At 50.1% G+C, this 16,771-nt stretch overlaps 1 protein-coding gene across 5 annotated transcripts in view; it reads right to left on the bottom strand.

Annotated features, from left to right (window-relative positions):
* Positions 1–16,771, bottom strand: part of RYR1 (ryanodine receptor 1) — a 128,709-nt gene that overhangs the window by 9,481 nt on the left and 102,457 nt on the right. For all 5 annotated transcript variants that reach the window (XM_070770967.1, XM_070770970.1, XM_070770968.1 and 2 more), the window contains 5 exons: positions 7,131–7,472; positions 3,142–3,948; positions 2,337–2,407; positions 1,594–1,747; positions 479–565 (listed from right to left, as the gene is read on the bottom strand). In XM_070770967.1, the coding sequence (XP_070627068.1) occupies positions 479–565; positions 1,594–1,747; positions 2,337–2,407; positions 3,142–3,948; positions 7,131–7,472 (1,461 nt within the window). The remainder of the gene's footprint in view (positions 1–478; positions 566–1,593; positions 1,748–2,336; positions 2,408–3,141; positions 3,949–7,130; positions 7,473–16,771) is intronic.

The following is a 16,771-nucleotide window of genomic DNA, read 5'->3' as shown; positions in this document are numbered from 1 at the left end:
TTTTGTTTGTTTGTTTGTTTTGGCCGCACTGTATGGCATGTACGATCTTAGTCCCTGAACTGTGAGAATTAAGAGAATTAATTTAATTAAAAGAATTCCCATAAGCTTCCCATTGCCTCCTCCCCACAGATTTCTCTTTAGCTTTTGTGAAAGCAAAGAGAAGTAACTGAATTGGTGGGTGCTGCAGAGAGGGCAAGGCCTGTACCCAGAGGCACAGGGCTGGCCAGTGGCAGAGCTGAATGTGGAACCCACAACCTGTTCGCTGTTCTAACTCCCCCAGGGCCTTAGGCATGTGTTCCAGATGGACCCAGATACCCATCTCAAGATCCAGGTGTCCAGCCCAACCCTTCCCCGGGACCCTGAGCCCAATCCCTTGTTCCTGGTGAATTTCAAGGGCCCTGGGGACCTATTGGGACTGAACCTCCCATCCCACAGCCCAGATCAGCACTTGATCCTCCCAGCCCCTCTTGACCAGCACCTTATAAAACAGCAGGATGAAGTTGATGGCAAATGCCAAGAAGAGGGCAAGGAATCGCAGAGTGTAAAAATTCCTTGAGAGGTAGTTCTAAGATGCAGAGAGAAAGAGAAAGACAGAGCTCACAGTCCATCCTCTCCCTTGGAGAATTTATCCCAACATTCACCCACAACCCAAGCACTGGGGTCCTGAATAACTCGTCCCACAACTTCCCATTTATTGAGTGCTTACTGTATACCAAGACCTGGGCTAAGTGCTTTATCTACATGAATTTGTTTAGTTCTGCGCTGATGTGCCCACTTTCTGGATGAGGAAACGGAGGTTCAGGGAGTGACCTGTCTTGTTCAAGGTCATGTTGGTAAGAAGTGGCAGACCTGGGCTTTGAAGCCAGGCAGTCCAGCTCCAGAGTCTACTCTCCCAACCCCTCTGCCATGCTGCTTCCAGGACAAGGTGGCCTGGTCTGCTTTAATCCGGGCAGAGGACATCTATTCCTAACTCTCCTTTTCTTTTTTCCTCTCCATTGCTCTCTCCATTCCCTGTTCTTTCCCCAAATCCTCACAGGACCCCCCCCCCTTTTGTCCAGCATGTTTTCCTAAGCTCCTCATGTCAGACTGGCCTGGAGAGGAGACAGGACAGGTGGAGCCCTGGGCCCTGCCCTCCCAAATTTCACTCTCCCTTCTTCCGGGCCTGGATGAGGAGGTGAGTCTCACCTCACACCTCCCCCCACCCCCTGCACAGGAGGAGCTGGGGCTTGTGTGGCAGCTCCCACCTGAAGGCTGAGAGCCAAGAAATAGGCCATGGCTTCAGCTGGATTTAGCTCTGGATAGAGGTGGAGGAGGGAAATCGAAGCAGGTGGCCCCAGGTGCGCAAAGGCATGGAGGTGGGAATAAGGACTGTGGGCAGGGAGAGGCTGAGGGGCCAAGGGAGGACCACCTGAAAATGCTGCCCTGTGCCCAGGTCCTGCTCTGTCTGGGGACATCTCTGCCCTCTGCCCAGACTGGCTTCCCCTCAGAGGTGAGCTGGGCACAGGTGGGCTCAAGAACAGGGTGGGGGCAGAAGTCATGTGAATGCTGGGTTTCCCTGAGAGGGGGCTTCGGATGCCCTTGCTGGGTCCTCACCAAGAACTTCACCCGCTGTACTTCCAGTTCTCCCCAGAATTCCAGGCCTGCACCACCAGCTCCCTCCTTCTTTGGAGGGGGTGGAGGAGGAGCTGCCTTTTTGGGGGGTTCTGGTGGGGTCTCAGGGACTTCTTCCTTCTCCCCATTCTCAGCACTGCAGGGCAGAACACAGAGAGTGAGAAGGTGCCCGGGAAATGCATGCCTGCATTCATTCAAAGCCAAGTGTGGGGCCCCTCCCATGCCTGGCCCAGGTCTAGATGGTGTTGTGGACATGGTGGTGAGACCAACCTCCGGCCCTGTCTTCAAGGGGTGAGGGTCCAATGGGGTTCAGACCCATCACCAGACAGTCGCAGCCCAGAGCAGTCAGGGCTGGGATGGGGGAAGCTCAGAGGCTCATGGGAACCCTGAGAAGGAGACATCCCTTCATCTTAGCAGGGGAGTCAAGGTAGGCTTCCAGGAGAAGGAGATGGGTGAGCCAACATGGGAAGGAGGAGGAAGGCTGAGACCAAGCATGGGGGAAGGTGCTGCAGGCAGAGGGAACGGCTGGTAGAAAGGCTTGTGGGGAAGAGAGGAGCATTTCTTCCTCTACCGTCTTTCACAGAGGCCCTCCTCTGGGTCTGGGCTTGGGCTGAGTGATGCTGAGGTCACAGGGTGACCAGGACAGCCTCAGGCCCTGACCTCGGGAGGCTCCCAGTCCATGAGGGAGTGATAGAGGCTGGGCCCTTGCACCTGAGGCCACTCACTCAGCTTTCTCCGGCTCGGGCTCCGGCTCCGGCTCCGGCTCTGGAGGCAGCTCTTCTTCCTCTCCGTCCACCTGGCGGCCGGGCAAGTATCAGGGCAGAGCCCGCACCCTCGGTGCCCCTCAGATCTGCCTATTCCTCTCCATGTCCCTTCTGCACTTTTCTCCTAGGCAGTCTGAGGTGTACTCTCCTTCCACCCCCACCAGAAAAGGAGTATAATTCTCATTTTACAGAGGGGAAACTGAGGCTCAGAAAGATGGAGCAGCCGTGACCAAAGCACTGTGCAGTCAGGCTGACTCCCAGTGGAGCTTCTCCCCGCAGGGCCTCTCATCACCTTGACAACGGCACCCCTACCGGCACTCTGCACTGAGGGACTGAGAATGCTTTAGGGGCTTCTGTCAAGTGGGCTACTTAATTCCCCTCAATCGCCTGTATCTCTGAGGGTCTTCCCCTCAGTGTCTCTGACCCCATCTTGGGTCTTTTTAGGTCTTGATCCCATTTCCCCTCTAATTTGGTCTCTGGATCGCTGGCTCTATTTGTTTCCAGATATCTTTTCCTCCGTGGCTCCCAGAAACACTGCGCGTATTACCGGGAGCCTTTCTCCAGGTCTCCATCTCTGTGTCGGTCTTTGAGTGTGTCTCTCTCTCTGTGCGTCTCTGCATCTCTCAGGCCCTCTCACCGTCGTTTTTTGTTTTCCTTCTCTCTGTGCACTGCCACCCACCCTCTATTAGAGTCTCTCTTCCCCTTTCTCACCCTCCCTCCTACCTCAGTCATTCCAAAGCCCTGAAGCCCCCGCCCGCACTCTCACCCCCAGCTTCCTCTTGATGATGGGCGAGCCCTCGGGCGTGGGCGGCTCCGCCGGCGTCGTGTCACCCATATCCCCGAGGCCGGCCCCTTCGGGTCGGAAGGGCCCCCCATCGGCCACAGCCACCGTCCCGTCGGCGACTCCCGGGTCCTCCTGGTCCGCCACCTCCTCGTCGCCCGCACCCTCGGCGGCATCGCCCGCGCCCTCGCCCGCGCCCTCGCCGTCCGCGTCGCCCCCGGACCCGGCCGGCTGCTCTCCGTGCACCTCGTCGCTCGTGGGGTCGGGCATGCCCGCCAGGAGCTCGGTCACCGTCACCTTCTTGGCGCCCTCCACCAGGCCGCCGCCGAAGAGAGAGCCCCAGAGCAGGCGCAGCGCGCCCGCCGCGGCCCCCGCGCCCGCCGCGCCCGCGCGCGCCAGCACGGCCCAGAGGAGTGCGGCCACCGCGGTCGCCGCCTCGCGCGCCGTGAGCCGCCGCAGCCGTCGCACGCGCCGCCGCAGGCTGCGGTAGCTGAGGCCCCGCATGGCCCGGTTCGCGGCCGCCACCAGCCGCGCCGTGGCGCCCGCCGCCGCCGTGGCCGCCGCGCCCTCGGGCCCCGCGGCGCCCTCCTCCGCGCTCTCCGCGCCCGCCTCCGCCGCGCCCACGCCCTCGTCCTCGTCCTCCTCCGGCTCGCCCTCGGGCTCCGAGATCTGCGCGGCGATCTGCATCTCGAAGATGGTGTCCTCGCAGAAGCTCACGAAGAGCTCCATCTTCTCCGACTCGCCGCCCTCGTTCACCACGTCGAAGATGAACTGACGCTTCGACTCCTTCACCTGCAGCGCGGGGCGGAGGGGACATGATGGGGGCGCCGTCGGCGGGCACTTGGGACCACAGCGAAGGCGGCCGGGCGCTCGCCGCTGTTCTAAGCATCATCGTGGTTTTTATTTCTCGAGGAGTGCACCTGTACTGCGCTCGCTGTAGGTGCACTTGTATGAATTTCAACTGGGCCAGGGCCAGTATCCTGGCATTTTGCGTATCGTAATCACAATTAATCCTTACAAACCATCCCAGAAGTATGGGCTGTTATCCCCATTTTACAGACGAAGAAGTGGAGGCCCAGAAAGTCACGTGTTCAGGGTGACGCAGCCGAAAGGTGACAGGCATGGAATTTGAATTCCCAACAAGCTGGCTCCAGAATCGATGTTTTTGGCTTCTTTGAGAAAGGGGGCATGGTGGTTGAGGGCAACGGTTCTGCAGCCAGCCTGTCTGGGTTCCAATCCCAATTCTACCACTGTTAGATGGAACTCTCTGGGCCTCAGTTTCCCCTTATGAGTTAATAGATGCTGAGTGCTTAGAACAGGGCCTGGCGCCTACGAAATGCCCTACGTGCCTGCTATCTCGGTACTGCTGTTTGAGCACTGGAGGGCCATGCAGACAGACATGGACTCCTGGGACCACCAGAAGGTGCGAATGGCAAGGAGTGAGCAGGAGGAAGTGAGTGTTTGGAGGAATAACGCTAACAAAGAGTGTGCCCGTGGAGTGCATTTGAGGGGCAGAGGTGGGGGGCTGGAGCTCCCACAGCAGGTACCAGAGTGTGAAGGACCAGTGACGAGCCACGGTTTCCTGCAGATGAAGGGATGTGCGGCCATCCTGGGTGCAAGGATGATGCAATGGCTTTTAAGCCAGATTGGAGAGCAGGATGAATGTACAGTGATGCCTCAAGGGATACAGATGAGTGAGCAATATCTTGGGGGTTCTGGTGGAGTATGTGATGGGGGCCAATGTGCAAAAGCCTTGTGAGAGGGCACAGGGGCTTAGGGAGGTATCGGGTGTGAGGGGGCCAAGGTGGCATGGGAGAACATGGGGGAGAAGGTGACCATGCCGGGCTCAGTGCGCCTGTGGACATGGGAATATGGGGGAGGCATGTGTGGACCTGGGCACAACCGGGGATGGAGGCTGTAGATGTGGGCTGTTGCTGTTTAGTCGCTAAGTCGTGTCCAACTCTTTTGCGACCCCATGGACTGTAGCCCACCAGGATCCTCTGTCCATGAGATTTCCCAGGCAAGCATACTGGTGTGGGTTGCCATTTCCTTCTCCAGGGGATCTTCCTGACCTAGGGATTGAACCTGTGTCTCCTGCATTGGCAGATTCTTTACCCCTGTGCCACCTGGGAAGTCCTGTAAATGTGGGAGGGGCCTACAGTTCATACAGGCTGTGTGTATTCACCACGATGCTCACGCCTCACGCAGGGGGACCCAGGAATAAGGGTAAGAGGGCCTGGAACATGAGGGCATGGTTCAGGGTGGGGTACAGGCCTGGGAGTGCATGAGCCAGGTCTCACGGAGGAGAGTTGAGGGGCCCAGGGCTGCGGAGTTGATGGGAGTGCAAGCCTCATGTACTGTGTGATGTGGGAAGGGTGTGCAAGAGCAAGTAGGAGGAGTATGTGGGTTCCTGGGGGGTGGGCATCTGGGAAACCAAAGGGAAGTAGGAGGAGTTCCCTGATGACCCTGGGGTTAGGATTCTGTGCTTTCACTGCGGAGGCCTGGGTTCCGTCCCTGATCGGGGAACCATCCTGCATGCTGCATAGCATGGCCAAAATACAACAAAATAGGAAGTCTGAGTGCAAGGGGCACACAGTCTTGGTGTGCATTGTGATTGTGAGCAGGAGGGCCACTTGGACAACAGGGCCCGAACCTGCATGAAGGGCACGTGGGCATGTGAGAGAATGGGGGAGGGGAACCACATGCTGGCTGTGTGTGTGAGGTGGACTGGGGGCATGCCAGGGCCATGTGAGTGTACTCTTGGAGCAAGAGAGGATGTAAGGGACAAGTACTGTGGGCTGGGCATATTAGGAGCACATCAGGTCAAGGGGTAGGCTTGGCCACCAAGGACCGAGTGAGGGGGGCTCTTGTGAACATGTTGGAGAGGGCGGTCCAAGGGCTTATGGGTGAGCATGGGTGTGCCAGGGTATGTGTGGGTGAATAAGTGAGGGGCAGGCAACCATGTGGCATGCCAAGGCTTCAGAAAGGCACACTGGCATCCTCAGAATGAGTGTGCAAGACAGGTGCACCCACAGGTGGGCCCACAACAAGTGAGATGGGAATTGTGTGTTAGGAATTCAGAGGGCATTTGGGGGCACATGTGGTGACTGGTGTGGAGAAGGAAATGGCAGCCCACGGAGAATCCCATGGGCAGAGGAGCCTGGTGGGCTACATTGCATGGGGTTGCAAAGAGTCAGATATGACTGAAGCGACTTAGCATGCACGCACGTGGTGACTGGTGAGGGATGGGCCAGCATTAGGGCATCCCGGAGCCCTCAGGGTGAATGTGCAGAAGAGTGGGCACGGGCAGGCGAGAGCATATCAGAAGCTGCTGGTAAGGTGAGCAAGGTGGGTGTAACCACATGGGTTCAAGTACACCGTGTGGGTACAGTTGCATCCGGACTACTAAGAGCTCCCAGGGTGAGTGTGCAAGAGGCAGGCGTGGTGTGAGCAGCCACACTAAGGGCATGCCAATGCTGCTGGTGTTGCATCAGGGTATGTATGCTGTGTGCTCAGTCGCTTCAGTTGTGTCCAGCTCTTTGTGACCTCATGGACTGTAGCCCCCCACAGGCTTCTCTGCCCATGCAGATTCTTCAGGCAAGAACACTGGAGTGGATTGCCATGCCCTCCTCTAGGGGATCTTCCCAACCCAGGCATCGAACCCTCGTCTGCTGCATTGCAGGCAGATTCTTTACTACTGAGCTACAGGGGAAGCCCCATATCAGGGTATGTCTATGTCTGCACAAGGTGGGCATGGGAGAGCCAGAGGTCTGCAAGGTCTGCAAGGGCACAGCAGTACCCATACAACGTGTGCAAGAGGGTGGGCATGGGCTTACACGAATGGAGCAGGGGCCCAATGGGGTCTGCAAAGGACATGTGCAAAGCGTGCACTGCCCCATGTGGGGTCCAAGCATGAGAGGGGCATGCCCCGGAAGCCCCGGGAGGCGAGCATGCACATGCATGGGTCTGCTGACCTGGGGCATCTCCCACTGAGCGCGGTTGGTCTCCGAGATCTCGAAGTAGATACGTTCGATGCGGCGGGAGGCCCCCATGATCTCGATGCGGCCCAGGTAGGGCCGGAAGTACTCGAGGATGCTCTCCGCGAGCTCGAGGAAGTTGCGCAGGCGCGGGTCGTGCGGCACGTGCTCTGACAGGTTGGTCAGCAGCACCGCCACGTTAAAGCCGATGTCGCGGGCTGGCTCCTGGAAGCGGTTGGCGAACTCCTCACAGTTGATCATCTCGTTCTCATCCGCTTCGGAGCACGAAAGCAGGAACTGGATTTCCGGACCGGTGAACTGCTTCTGACTGTCCATGGCCTGGCAGGGGGCGGGGGGTGGGGGGGGGGGGAGCGGTGCGTGGAGAAGGAGGAGAGGTCAGAAGGGTGGCCTGGGGAGCCCCGATGCTCTTCCTGAAACCACTATGGACTTTTCATAAAGACAGAAAAGTCCAGGATCATATAATCACCACCCAAGGCTGACACCCAGAGGTTGACATGGGTGAGACTGTACCAGTTATTAAAATACTGAATGCTAGGACTCCCCTGGTGGTCCACTGGTTAAGAAACCGTCTTCCAATGCAAGGGGACTGTGGTTCCATCCCTGGTGGGAGAACTAAGATCCCATATGCCATGGGGAAACTGAGTCTATGCACCACAACAAAGACCCAACACAGCTGATAAATATTTTAAAAATTACTTAATTCATTGTCAAATAAATTGCACAAGGCCCCTTGAAAATTAATTTCCATAAATGCCAGTTTCAAATTTTTTTTTTTTTTGAGATCGCCAAAATCTCAGTAGTTGAACTAAATGTGAAAGAAGTCGGTAGTTTAAAATTATATTCTATTCTGTGTATTGTATTTATCTTTAAGGCATTTATCGCCACAGTTTTATTGAGTTTGAGTAAAAGAAGGGATTGAAGATGAAGTGTAGAACGTGGGGAAGAAAAGAGAAAGCCTAATCCATACATAGAAACTGAGAAGATTTGATCTGTAGCCATAACCAGCACTGATTTATGAACAGTCCTGTTTTTTGTTAACCATTAATGTCAGAACTCAAGGCTGTATAACCTCTCAGTCATCTGTGTTCCCTCCCCGAATTCTACTTGTACATACAATTAAATGTTATCTACTGAAAAAAAAATAAATAAATAAATAAAATGAGCTAATAGAATTTGTTATAATAAAAAAAAAAAATTACTGAATGCTGCATTTCCACAAAGCTGAGCCACACATCCACTGTCAGACTGAGTCCATTTTTCATTGGTGGTAAGCAACAGACTGGTTCAAGGAAAAGGAGTTCGTCAAGGCTGTATATTGTCACCCTGGTTACTTAACTTATATGCAGAGTACATCATGAGAAACGCTGGACTGGAAGAAACACAAGCTGGAATCAAGATTGCCAGGAGAAATATCAATAACCTCAGATATGCAGATGACACCACCCTTATGGCAGAAAGTGAAGAGGAACTAAAAAGCCTCTTGATGAAGGTGAAAGTGGAGAGTGAAAAAGTTGGCTTAAAGCTCAACATTCAGAAAACGAAGATCATGGCATCTGGTCCCATCACTTCATGGGAAATAGATGGGGAAACAGTGGAAACAGTGTCAGACTTTATTTTTCTGGGCTCCAAAATCACTGCAGATGGTGACTGCAGCCATGAAATTAAAAGACGCTTACTCCTTGGAAGGAAAGTTATGACCAACCTAGATTGCATATTCAAAAGCAGAGACACTACTTTGCCAACAAAGGTTCGTCTAGTCAAGGCTATGGTTTTTCCTGTGGTCATGTATGGATGTGAGAGTTGGACTGTGAAGAAGGCTGAGCGCCGAAGAATTGATGCTTTTGAACTGTGGTGTTGGAGAAGACTCTTGCGAGTCCCTTGGACTGCAAGGATATCCAACCAGTTCATTCTAAAGGAGATCAGCCCTGGGATTTCTTTGGAAGGAATGATGCTAAAGCTGAAACTTCAGTACTTTGGCCACCTCATGCAAAGAGTTGACTCATTGGAAAAGACTCTGATGCTGGGAAGGATTGGGAGCAGGAGGAGAAGGGGACGACAGAGGATGAGATGGCTGGATGGCATCACTGACTTGATGGACATGAGTCTGAGTGAACTCCAGGAGTTGGTGATGGACAGGGAGGCCTGGCGTACTGCGATTCATGGGGTCGCAAAGAGTCGGACACGACTGAGCGACTGATCTGATCTGAAGATGTGAATTGATGAAACTCAGCACTCATGTGCACACTTAGTCGCTCAGTCCTGTCCAACTCTTTGTGACCCTATGGACTGTCGCCCACCAGGCTCCTCTGCCCATGGATTCTCCAGGCAGGAATACTGGAGTGGGTTGTCATGCCCTCCTCCAGGGGATCTTCTCGACCTAGGGATTGAACCTGCATCTCATGTCTCCTGCATTGGCAGGAGGGTTCTTTACCACTGAGCCACCTGGGAAGCCTCCCAGCACTTGGGTAGCAGCTGGTAAAGGGATGCTGTCCCAAGCTCCCTGCCGGCCATCCTGCTCTCCACCCATCTTCCCACCCTCACCCCTTACAGTGGCACCTGTGGTCTGTACCAGAGGCTCTCATGACCCTCTGGCTGCAGCTGGGAGCCACCCAGGTGGGGTCAGGGAGCAGGAGGAGAATGGAGTTGCGGCGTTTCTCTCCTTGGCTCCCTCCCTGTGCTGGGTGTATCTCTCCCTCAAAGGTCAGTCCTGCCATCCTGTCCAAACAGCTCCCTCTATCACCCAGTTAGATCCTCACTCTTTCCTCCAGGCCAGCCCCCTCAAGGCCAGGGCCCTGACTGATAGCAATACATGCCACCACCTCTACCCCTTCCCCAAGACCCTTTGGTCCCCCATCCTTCCATTTTCAGCATCTAGATAAATGGCACCAGACACAATGGAGGCCTGCAAATCCCAACCGGGAATAGAGTCATATACTCATCACCCCAGAATTAACAAATGCTCACGATGACACATTTTCAACTACTATATTTTTAAGAACTGAAACATGCCAGCAGTGATTGGAGCCCTCTGTACCCTTCTCTTACTCCATTTCCCCACCCTCCCCCAAGGTAACCACTATCCTGGAGTTGGTGTATCCTTCCCAAGAACTATGTGTCAGGGCATTCCTGGTGGTGCAGTGGTTAAGAATCTGCCTGCCAATGCAGGGGACGTCAGTGCAATCCCTGGTCCGGGAAGATTCCACATGCCTTGGAGCAACTAAGCCCGTGAACCACAGCGACTGAGGCCTGCAGGCTTTGAGTCTGTCTCTGCAACAAGAGAAGCCACTGCATTGAGAAGCCTGCAAACCACCATGACGAGTAGCCCCTGCTCACCCCAACTAGGGAAAGCCTTGGGAAAAGCAATGAAGAGCCAGTGCAACCAAAAAGAAAATTAATTAATTTTTAAGAAAGACCTGTGTGTCACAAGGATGGACCCAGAGGGTATTATGCTTAGTGAAATAGATCAAAGAGAAATATTGATGTTTTCACCTCTATGTGGAATCTAAAAAAAAAAAAAAAAACCCAAATTAACACAGGAGAAAACAGAAACAGACTCACAGATAAAGAGGACAAACTAGAACAAACCAGTGAGGAGAGGGCAGTGGGGAGGTGATTAAGAGGTACGAAACACATATAAAATAAATAAGCTACAAGTACATATTGTACAGCAAGGAGAATATAGCCAATATTTTATTGTAACTTTAAATGGAGTATAATCTACAAAAACATTGAATAGCTATGTTGTACACCTGAAACTAACATAATATTGTAAGCCAACTCTACTTCAATAAAAAAAGAAGTATGTGTCAGTACTTCTACTGTCTATATCCTGTTGTTTATTTGGTATCCTGTACATTATTTTGATACAAAGAATTGCTATTATAATCATGTAATTTTTTCTCACAATTGTGTGTTTTCAAGATCTATCCATGTTGATGTATAGGTCAGATGAATGCATTTTCACTGCTGTGTAGTATTCCTGTTTGATAAATACAGCATTCTATCCGGAAGAGAAGGAGACTCCAGGAAAGAAAACCGACAACCATCATAGAAGAAGGTTTGATGACAAGACATTTAGATGATCTCCAGTTTTTTACTTTACAGACACTTTCATTGAATATTCTCATACTGCTCTCTGCTGCACTTTTTGCAAAAGGTTTTCTGGGGAAATATTTTAAATGTTTTGACAGCACCCACAATAAGAATGCATTTTATAATGTGACAAAAAAAAAAAAAAAGATTTCGGGACACAACTCTGACTTTCGCTATGTAACGTGCTCTGCAATGTTCTATTTTATTTTTAAAAATGCTGGTCATGACTTAACTAAATTAATTTCATGACCAACAGATGGTTTGCCACATGCAGTCTGAGAAACGTTGCTCTGGGTATGAACAGAAGCGAAATTTTCTGGCTCTAAAAAGTGCTTTGTAGCCAAGAACTTTGCAAAAATGCTTTCTAAATGAGTAACATGCTTTGCAAATCATGAAGGGCTCTAGAAACCACAGAGCGTGGAGACATAATCACACAGGAACTCTTCACCTTCTACTGTCGCTCCATCAACCTGACTCCTTTTCTTATGATACAGTGTGACACTGCCCCAGAGTAAAATCTGACTCCCCCACCCGGCTCCGCATGGGGCCCGGGACTCCATCCCCTCCATTCGTCCTGGACTATGCATGCTCTTGTGATCTGCTGCTCTCTCTTTGTCATTGTCCATTGCCTGCCCTCTTCTTTCGAAATACCTTCCTCTCTGACTCTTGTCAGTTTCCTCTGCTGGAGTCTCCTCTTTCAGACCTCTAAAGGTTAAAGGGGCCCCAGGTCTGAAATCTTCACTCTTTTCGTGAGATATACACACTCCATGGAGAGAGCCTTGAGGCTCAAGCCTCGGAAAGCCATCCCATGCCAATGATTGTGAAGTCTACATCCCAGCCCTGACTGCTCCCCAGAATCCATACACTTGACAGATGAAGCCTTATCTGACATCTCTGTGTGGAAAAGGCCAGACTGAACTCTTGATTTCAAAACCTCTCCTCCCACAGTCTTACCCATCTCAGGAATAGCATCACCACCCACCCAGATGCTTAAGTTAAAATCTTTGAGTCATCCCTGATTCCTCCCTTTTATCTCACTACCCACACCGAATCCATCAGCAAATCTGTCAGCTCTGCTTTCAGAAGATCTAGGACACAACACTTCTACCCCCTCCACGATTCTATCCCCCAGTAGAGGGTCACAGCAACTCTTCCCTGGTTTCTCCTCCTCTTCTCTCCCCAGAGTCTCTCCCCAACCCCACACACACAGCTGGAGGGACCCTGTAAACATCCGAGTCAGATCCCATCCCTCCCCTGCTCAGAATCCTCCCTTAGCTCCATTTCATTAAGGTTAAAAGTCAGAGTCCTCCCCACAGCCAGCCAGGCTCAGCACATCCCCCCCATCACCTCTCAGACTTTATTTTTGCCTCTCTCCCTCTCAACAGGCACGCTGGCCTCCTCTGCACCCCTCTTGTTCCCATTTTTCAGCCTTTATACTTGCTGTTCCCTTTGCTGGGGAGGCTACAAACTCTCCTACCTTCACAGGGTAGCATTCAGCTCTCGGCTTCGATGTCCTCAGCCCTGCCTGACCACCCAATTTACAGGGCTGACTACATCTCGCTTTGTTGCACACCACCTTGCTCATTTACTTCAGACCACAGGTTATAACCTGAAATTATCTTGTTTATTTATTTTCATCTGTGCCTCCCCACTGGGCTATCAGCTCTGAGGGGGGGGGTCTCTGTTTTGTTCACTGCTACACACAGTAGGCACTCAGCACATATTTGTCAAATGAATTAAGCATTTTGAAAACCGAGAAGACTTTTTAACTCTGTTACAATTTTGGAAAATCAAGAAGTCCTTTTTTAAAAGAAGGCTGACCTTATCTTTTAAATCATAAAAATAATTGAAAAGCCTGTTGTAAAATATAAAGATCTGTACAGTTTGGGAAATCATATGATGCTTTGGGTTTGGGAAACCATGTGAAGCTGGGTAACAGTCAGACATTTAGAAATGAGAATATCGCCATTTTGCAATTTCTAATGAACTAATGTGTCTGGACATCAAGCATTGATGGTTGCTGACATCACAAAAGGAGTGATGAGGGGACAGGCTGTGCTTCTTAATGGATGTATGAAGCACCATAAAGGAAGGTGCTGGCAAAAAAAAATAAAAAGCAAAACTCCAACCTGAGTCTGATCAAGCTTCGTGACCTAAGTCTCAGTTTGCAGGAAATGCAGGGGCCAGAGGAACAGATTAAATGACACCATAAGGTTACATCAGCCAGATCCAAAGGCAGGAAACTCTACAATTAACAGAGAAGTATCTACGGATAGCCATGAGCTACATGTGGCTACTGAGCCATAGAATCGTGGTTGGTGCCAAGTGAGATGTGGCAACAGTGTATACTTATGGATTTTGATGACAGTGTAAACAAAAGAATTTAAAGTATCTAATAATTTTTAAATTGATTATATGTCAAAATATAATTTTGGTGGAGGAGGTTAAATAAAATATATTGTTTAAAATAATTTCATGTATTTCTTTTCCCTTTTTTAAAAAGTGCAGGTACTAGAAATTCCTTAACTATATGTGTTGCTCCCATTGTATCTCTTTCTAAAAAACATTTATTTACTTGTTTGGCTGTGCTGGGTCTTAGTTGCAGCATGTAGGATCTGGTTCCCTGACCAGAGATTGAACCTGGGTCCCCTGCGCTGGAAGCACAGCGTCAGCCACTGGACCACTAGGGAAGCCCCTGTATTTCTATCAGGCATTGCTGCTCTACTGGATCAGCAACCTGGGTCTCTAGCAGATAAAATGCCAGGAAAGGAAAAAGTGAAGGAGTGACGGCAGTCGATAGGAGGAGGTTTAACGAAATAGCAACCAGGCCTCCCTGCTGGTAGTGGCTCAGTGGAGAAGAATCCACCTGCAATGCAGGAGACACAGGTTCAATCCCTGGTCCAGGAAGGTCCCAAATGCCACGGAGCGATGAAGCCCGTGCACCACAGCTACTGAGCCTGTGCTCTAGAGCCCGGGAACCACAACTACTAAACCCATGCGCTCTCGAGCCTGTGCTCCGCACCAAGAGAAGCCCTCACACCCCAACTAGAGAGTAGTCCACACTCGCCGCTACTAGAGAAAAGCCCGCACAGCAACGTAGACCCCGCACGGCCAAAAAATAAAGACAGAAATAAAGCTGTTCTTTTTCTACAAGAGAAGAATTAGCAATCAATAGCACTAGGTGACCTTGTTTGGATGCTGCTTCAAAGAAATTACAAAAAGTTATATGTGATATTTTGAAGATCTGGAAATTAGAACACAGACCAGACATTTGATGATTTAATGAGCTATGGATCTTTTCCATTTGTCTTCATTGCTTTGTTTTCAGTTAGGGATGATAATGACACTGTGGCTTGTTAAATAAAAGGAAACCCTTTTAAGACCATATACTGGACAGTTCCATTGATATGAAGTGTCCAGAATAGGCAATTCTATAGAGACAGAAAGCAGATTAGAGTTGGCAGGGGCCTGAGTCGGGGAAATGGGAAGTGACTGCTAAAGGGCATGGTGTTTCTTTTTTCGGGGTGATTAAAATGTTCTAATATTAGATTGTAGCAATGGCTGCACAATTCTGTGAATATACCAAAAAATTCCTCCCATTAAATTATACCTTTTATATGGGTGAATTTGATAGTATATGAATTATATCTCAATAAAGATGTTTTTAAAAGGAAGTCCTGAATTCAGAGAGATGTACAAAAACATTTGCTAATAAAAAAAAACAAAGAAAACTACAAAATAGTGCTAAGAATAAATTAGTAGCCTGAGATATGTTTTCACCCACCAGGAAGGGCTTTCCAAACTGTAGTAGATGTTTTGGAATCTGCCAAGTACTTATCATCGGAGATGTGTTTTGCAAACTGTCAAGAACTCTGTCAACCATGAAGAGCTTGGGAAACCCTAAAATAATTCTGTATGTTTTTCAATGCAGATTTACATATGAAAGGAAATGCAGAAATAAATGCCTGGAGATTTGAACCACCAAGAGGATAACCGTGGCAGCCTTTGAATGGGTTGTAGGTAGGGATCAAAGGTAACCTCAACCATAGCTATAAGTTCTGAATTTCTTTATAAAAGGAATGTACCCCTGTATTACCTATTTTGTTTAAAATTAATAAAAATATTTTAAATGATTTTCTACATAAAAATCAAGTCTTGGACTTCCCTGGTCTAGTGGTTGAGAATCTGCCTGCCAATGCAGGAAACATGAGTTCAAACCCTGGTCCAGGAAGATTCCACTTGCCACGGGGCACCTTAGCCTGTGTGCCACAACTACTGAGCCTGGGTGTTGCAATTACCGAATCCTGCACACTCTAGGACCTGGGAGCCACAACTAGCGTGTTGCAACTACGGAAGCCCGTGTGCCTATGGCCTGTGCTCTTCAACAAGAGAAGCCACCGCAATGAGAAGCCCTTGGATGGAAACTAGAGAGTAGCCCCCGCTCACTGCAACTAGAGAAAGCACAGCAATGAAGACCCAGTGCAGCCAGAAAACAAAATTTAATTTAAAAAATAAGTTCTATGCATGTCCAAACTCCTCCTCCCCCAAAAACAAATAAACAAGCCATCATAAGCAAAGGCAAAAGACAAATGATGAACTAGGAAAAAGAAGTACACCTCATATCACTAGCAAAGTTATAAGCAGCCCAATATATAAAGAGCTCCTAGAAATCAAGAAGAAAACTGCTAACATCCCAGTAGAAGAGTAAGCCAAGGACATAGTTCACTGAACAAGTAATACAAAAGAAGTAACGTGTGCGTGATAAGTCACTTCAGTCGTGTCTGACTCTGTGACCCTATGGGCACTAGGCCACCAAGACCCTCCGTCCATGAGATTCTCCAGACAAGAATACTGGAGTAGGTTGCCATGCCTTCCTCCAGGGGATCTTCCTGAGCCAGGGATTGAACCTGCATCTCTTACATCTCCTGCATTGGCAGGCAGGTTCTTTACCATTAGTGCCACCTGGGAAGCCCAAAGTAATGTGTAAAGATGCTTCACGGCACTCATAACAGGATAAATGTGAATTAAAACTGCACAGCACTATCCTTTTTCACCTATCAGATTGGCAAAAATCCAAATATTTGACAAATGTGGTCTGGTGGTGAGGCTGTGGGGAAACAGGCAGCCTCACATGTTGCTTATGAGAAGGAAAAACAGAGGGCAAAATCTGTCCAAATGACAAATGCATTTACTGTTTAAGCCAGCAATCCCACTTTTGGAAGTCTATCTTCAGATACAACTGCACATACAAAATGACGTATGTACATATTGTTCTGGTCAGCATTGCTAGTGGCCCACAAGGAGCCTTCCTCAACACACTTACTTCCATCTGCTGGAAACCTGTGGTACAAATTTACAATATCTGTGCTATTCATTGGCACCTTTGTACAGTGCACGGCTTGTACAAATATGCATGGCAGCCCTAATGACAGCACGCGTTGTAATGGCAAAAGACTGGGCACAAAGCAAGTGTCCATCAACAGGGAATACTCAGAGACTTCCCTGGTAGTCCAGCGGTTAAGACT

The sequence above is a fragment of the Bos indicus genome, chromosome 18 (genome assembly GCF_029378745.1).
Source record: "Bos indicus isolate NIAB-ARS_2022 breed Sahiwal x Tharparkar chromosome 18, NIAB-ARS_B.indTharparkar_mat_pri_1.0, whole genome shotgun sequence".
Classification (NCBI taxonomy): Eukaryota; Metazoa; Chordata; class Mammalia; order Artiodactyla; family Bovidae; genus Bos; species Bos indicus.
Note: the sequence above shows the minus strand (reverse complement) of the source record. Positions and strands in the feature narration are given on the sequence as shown.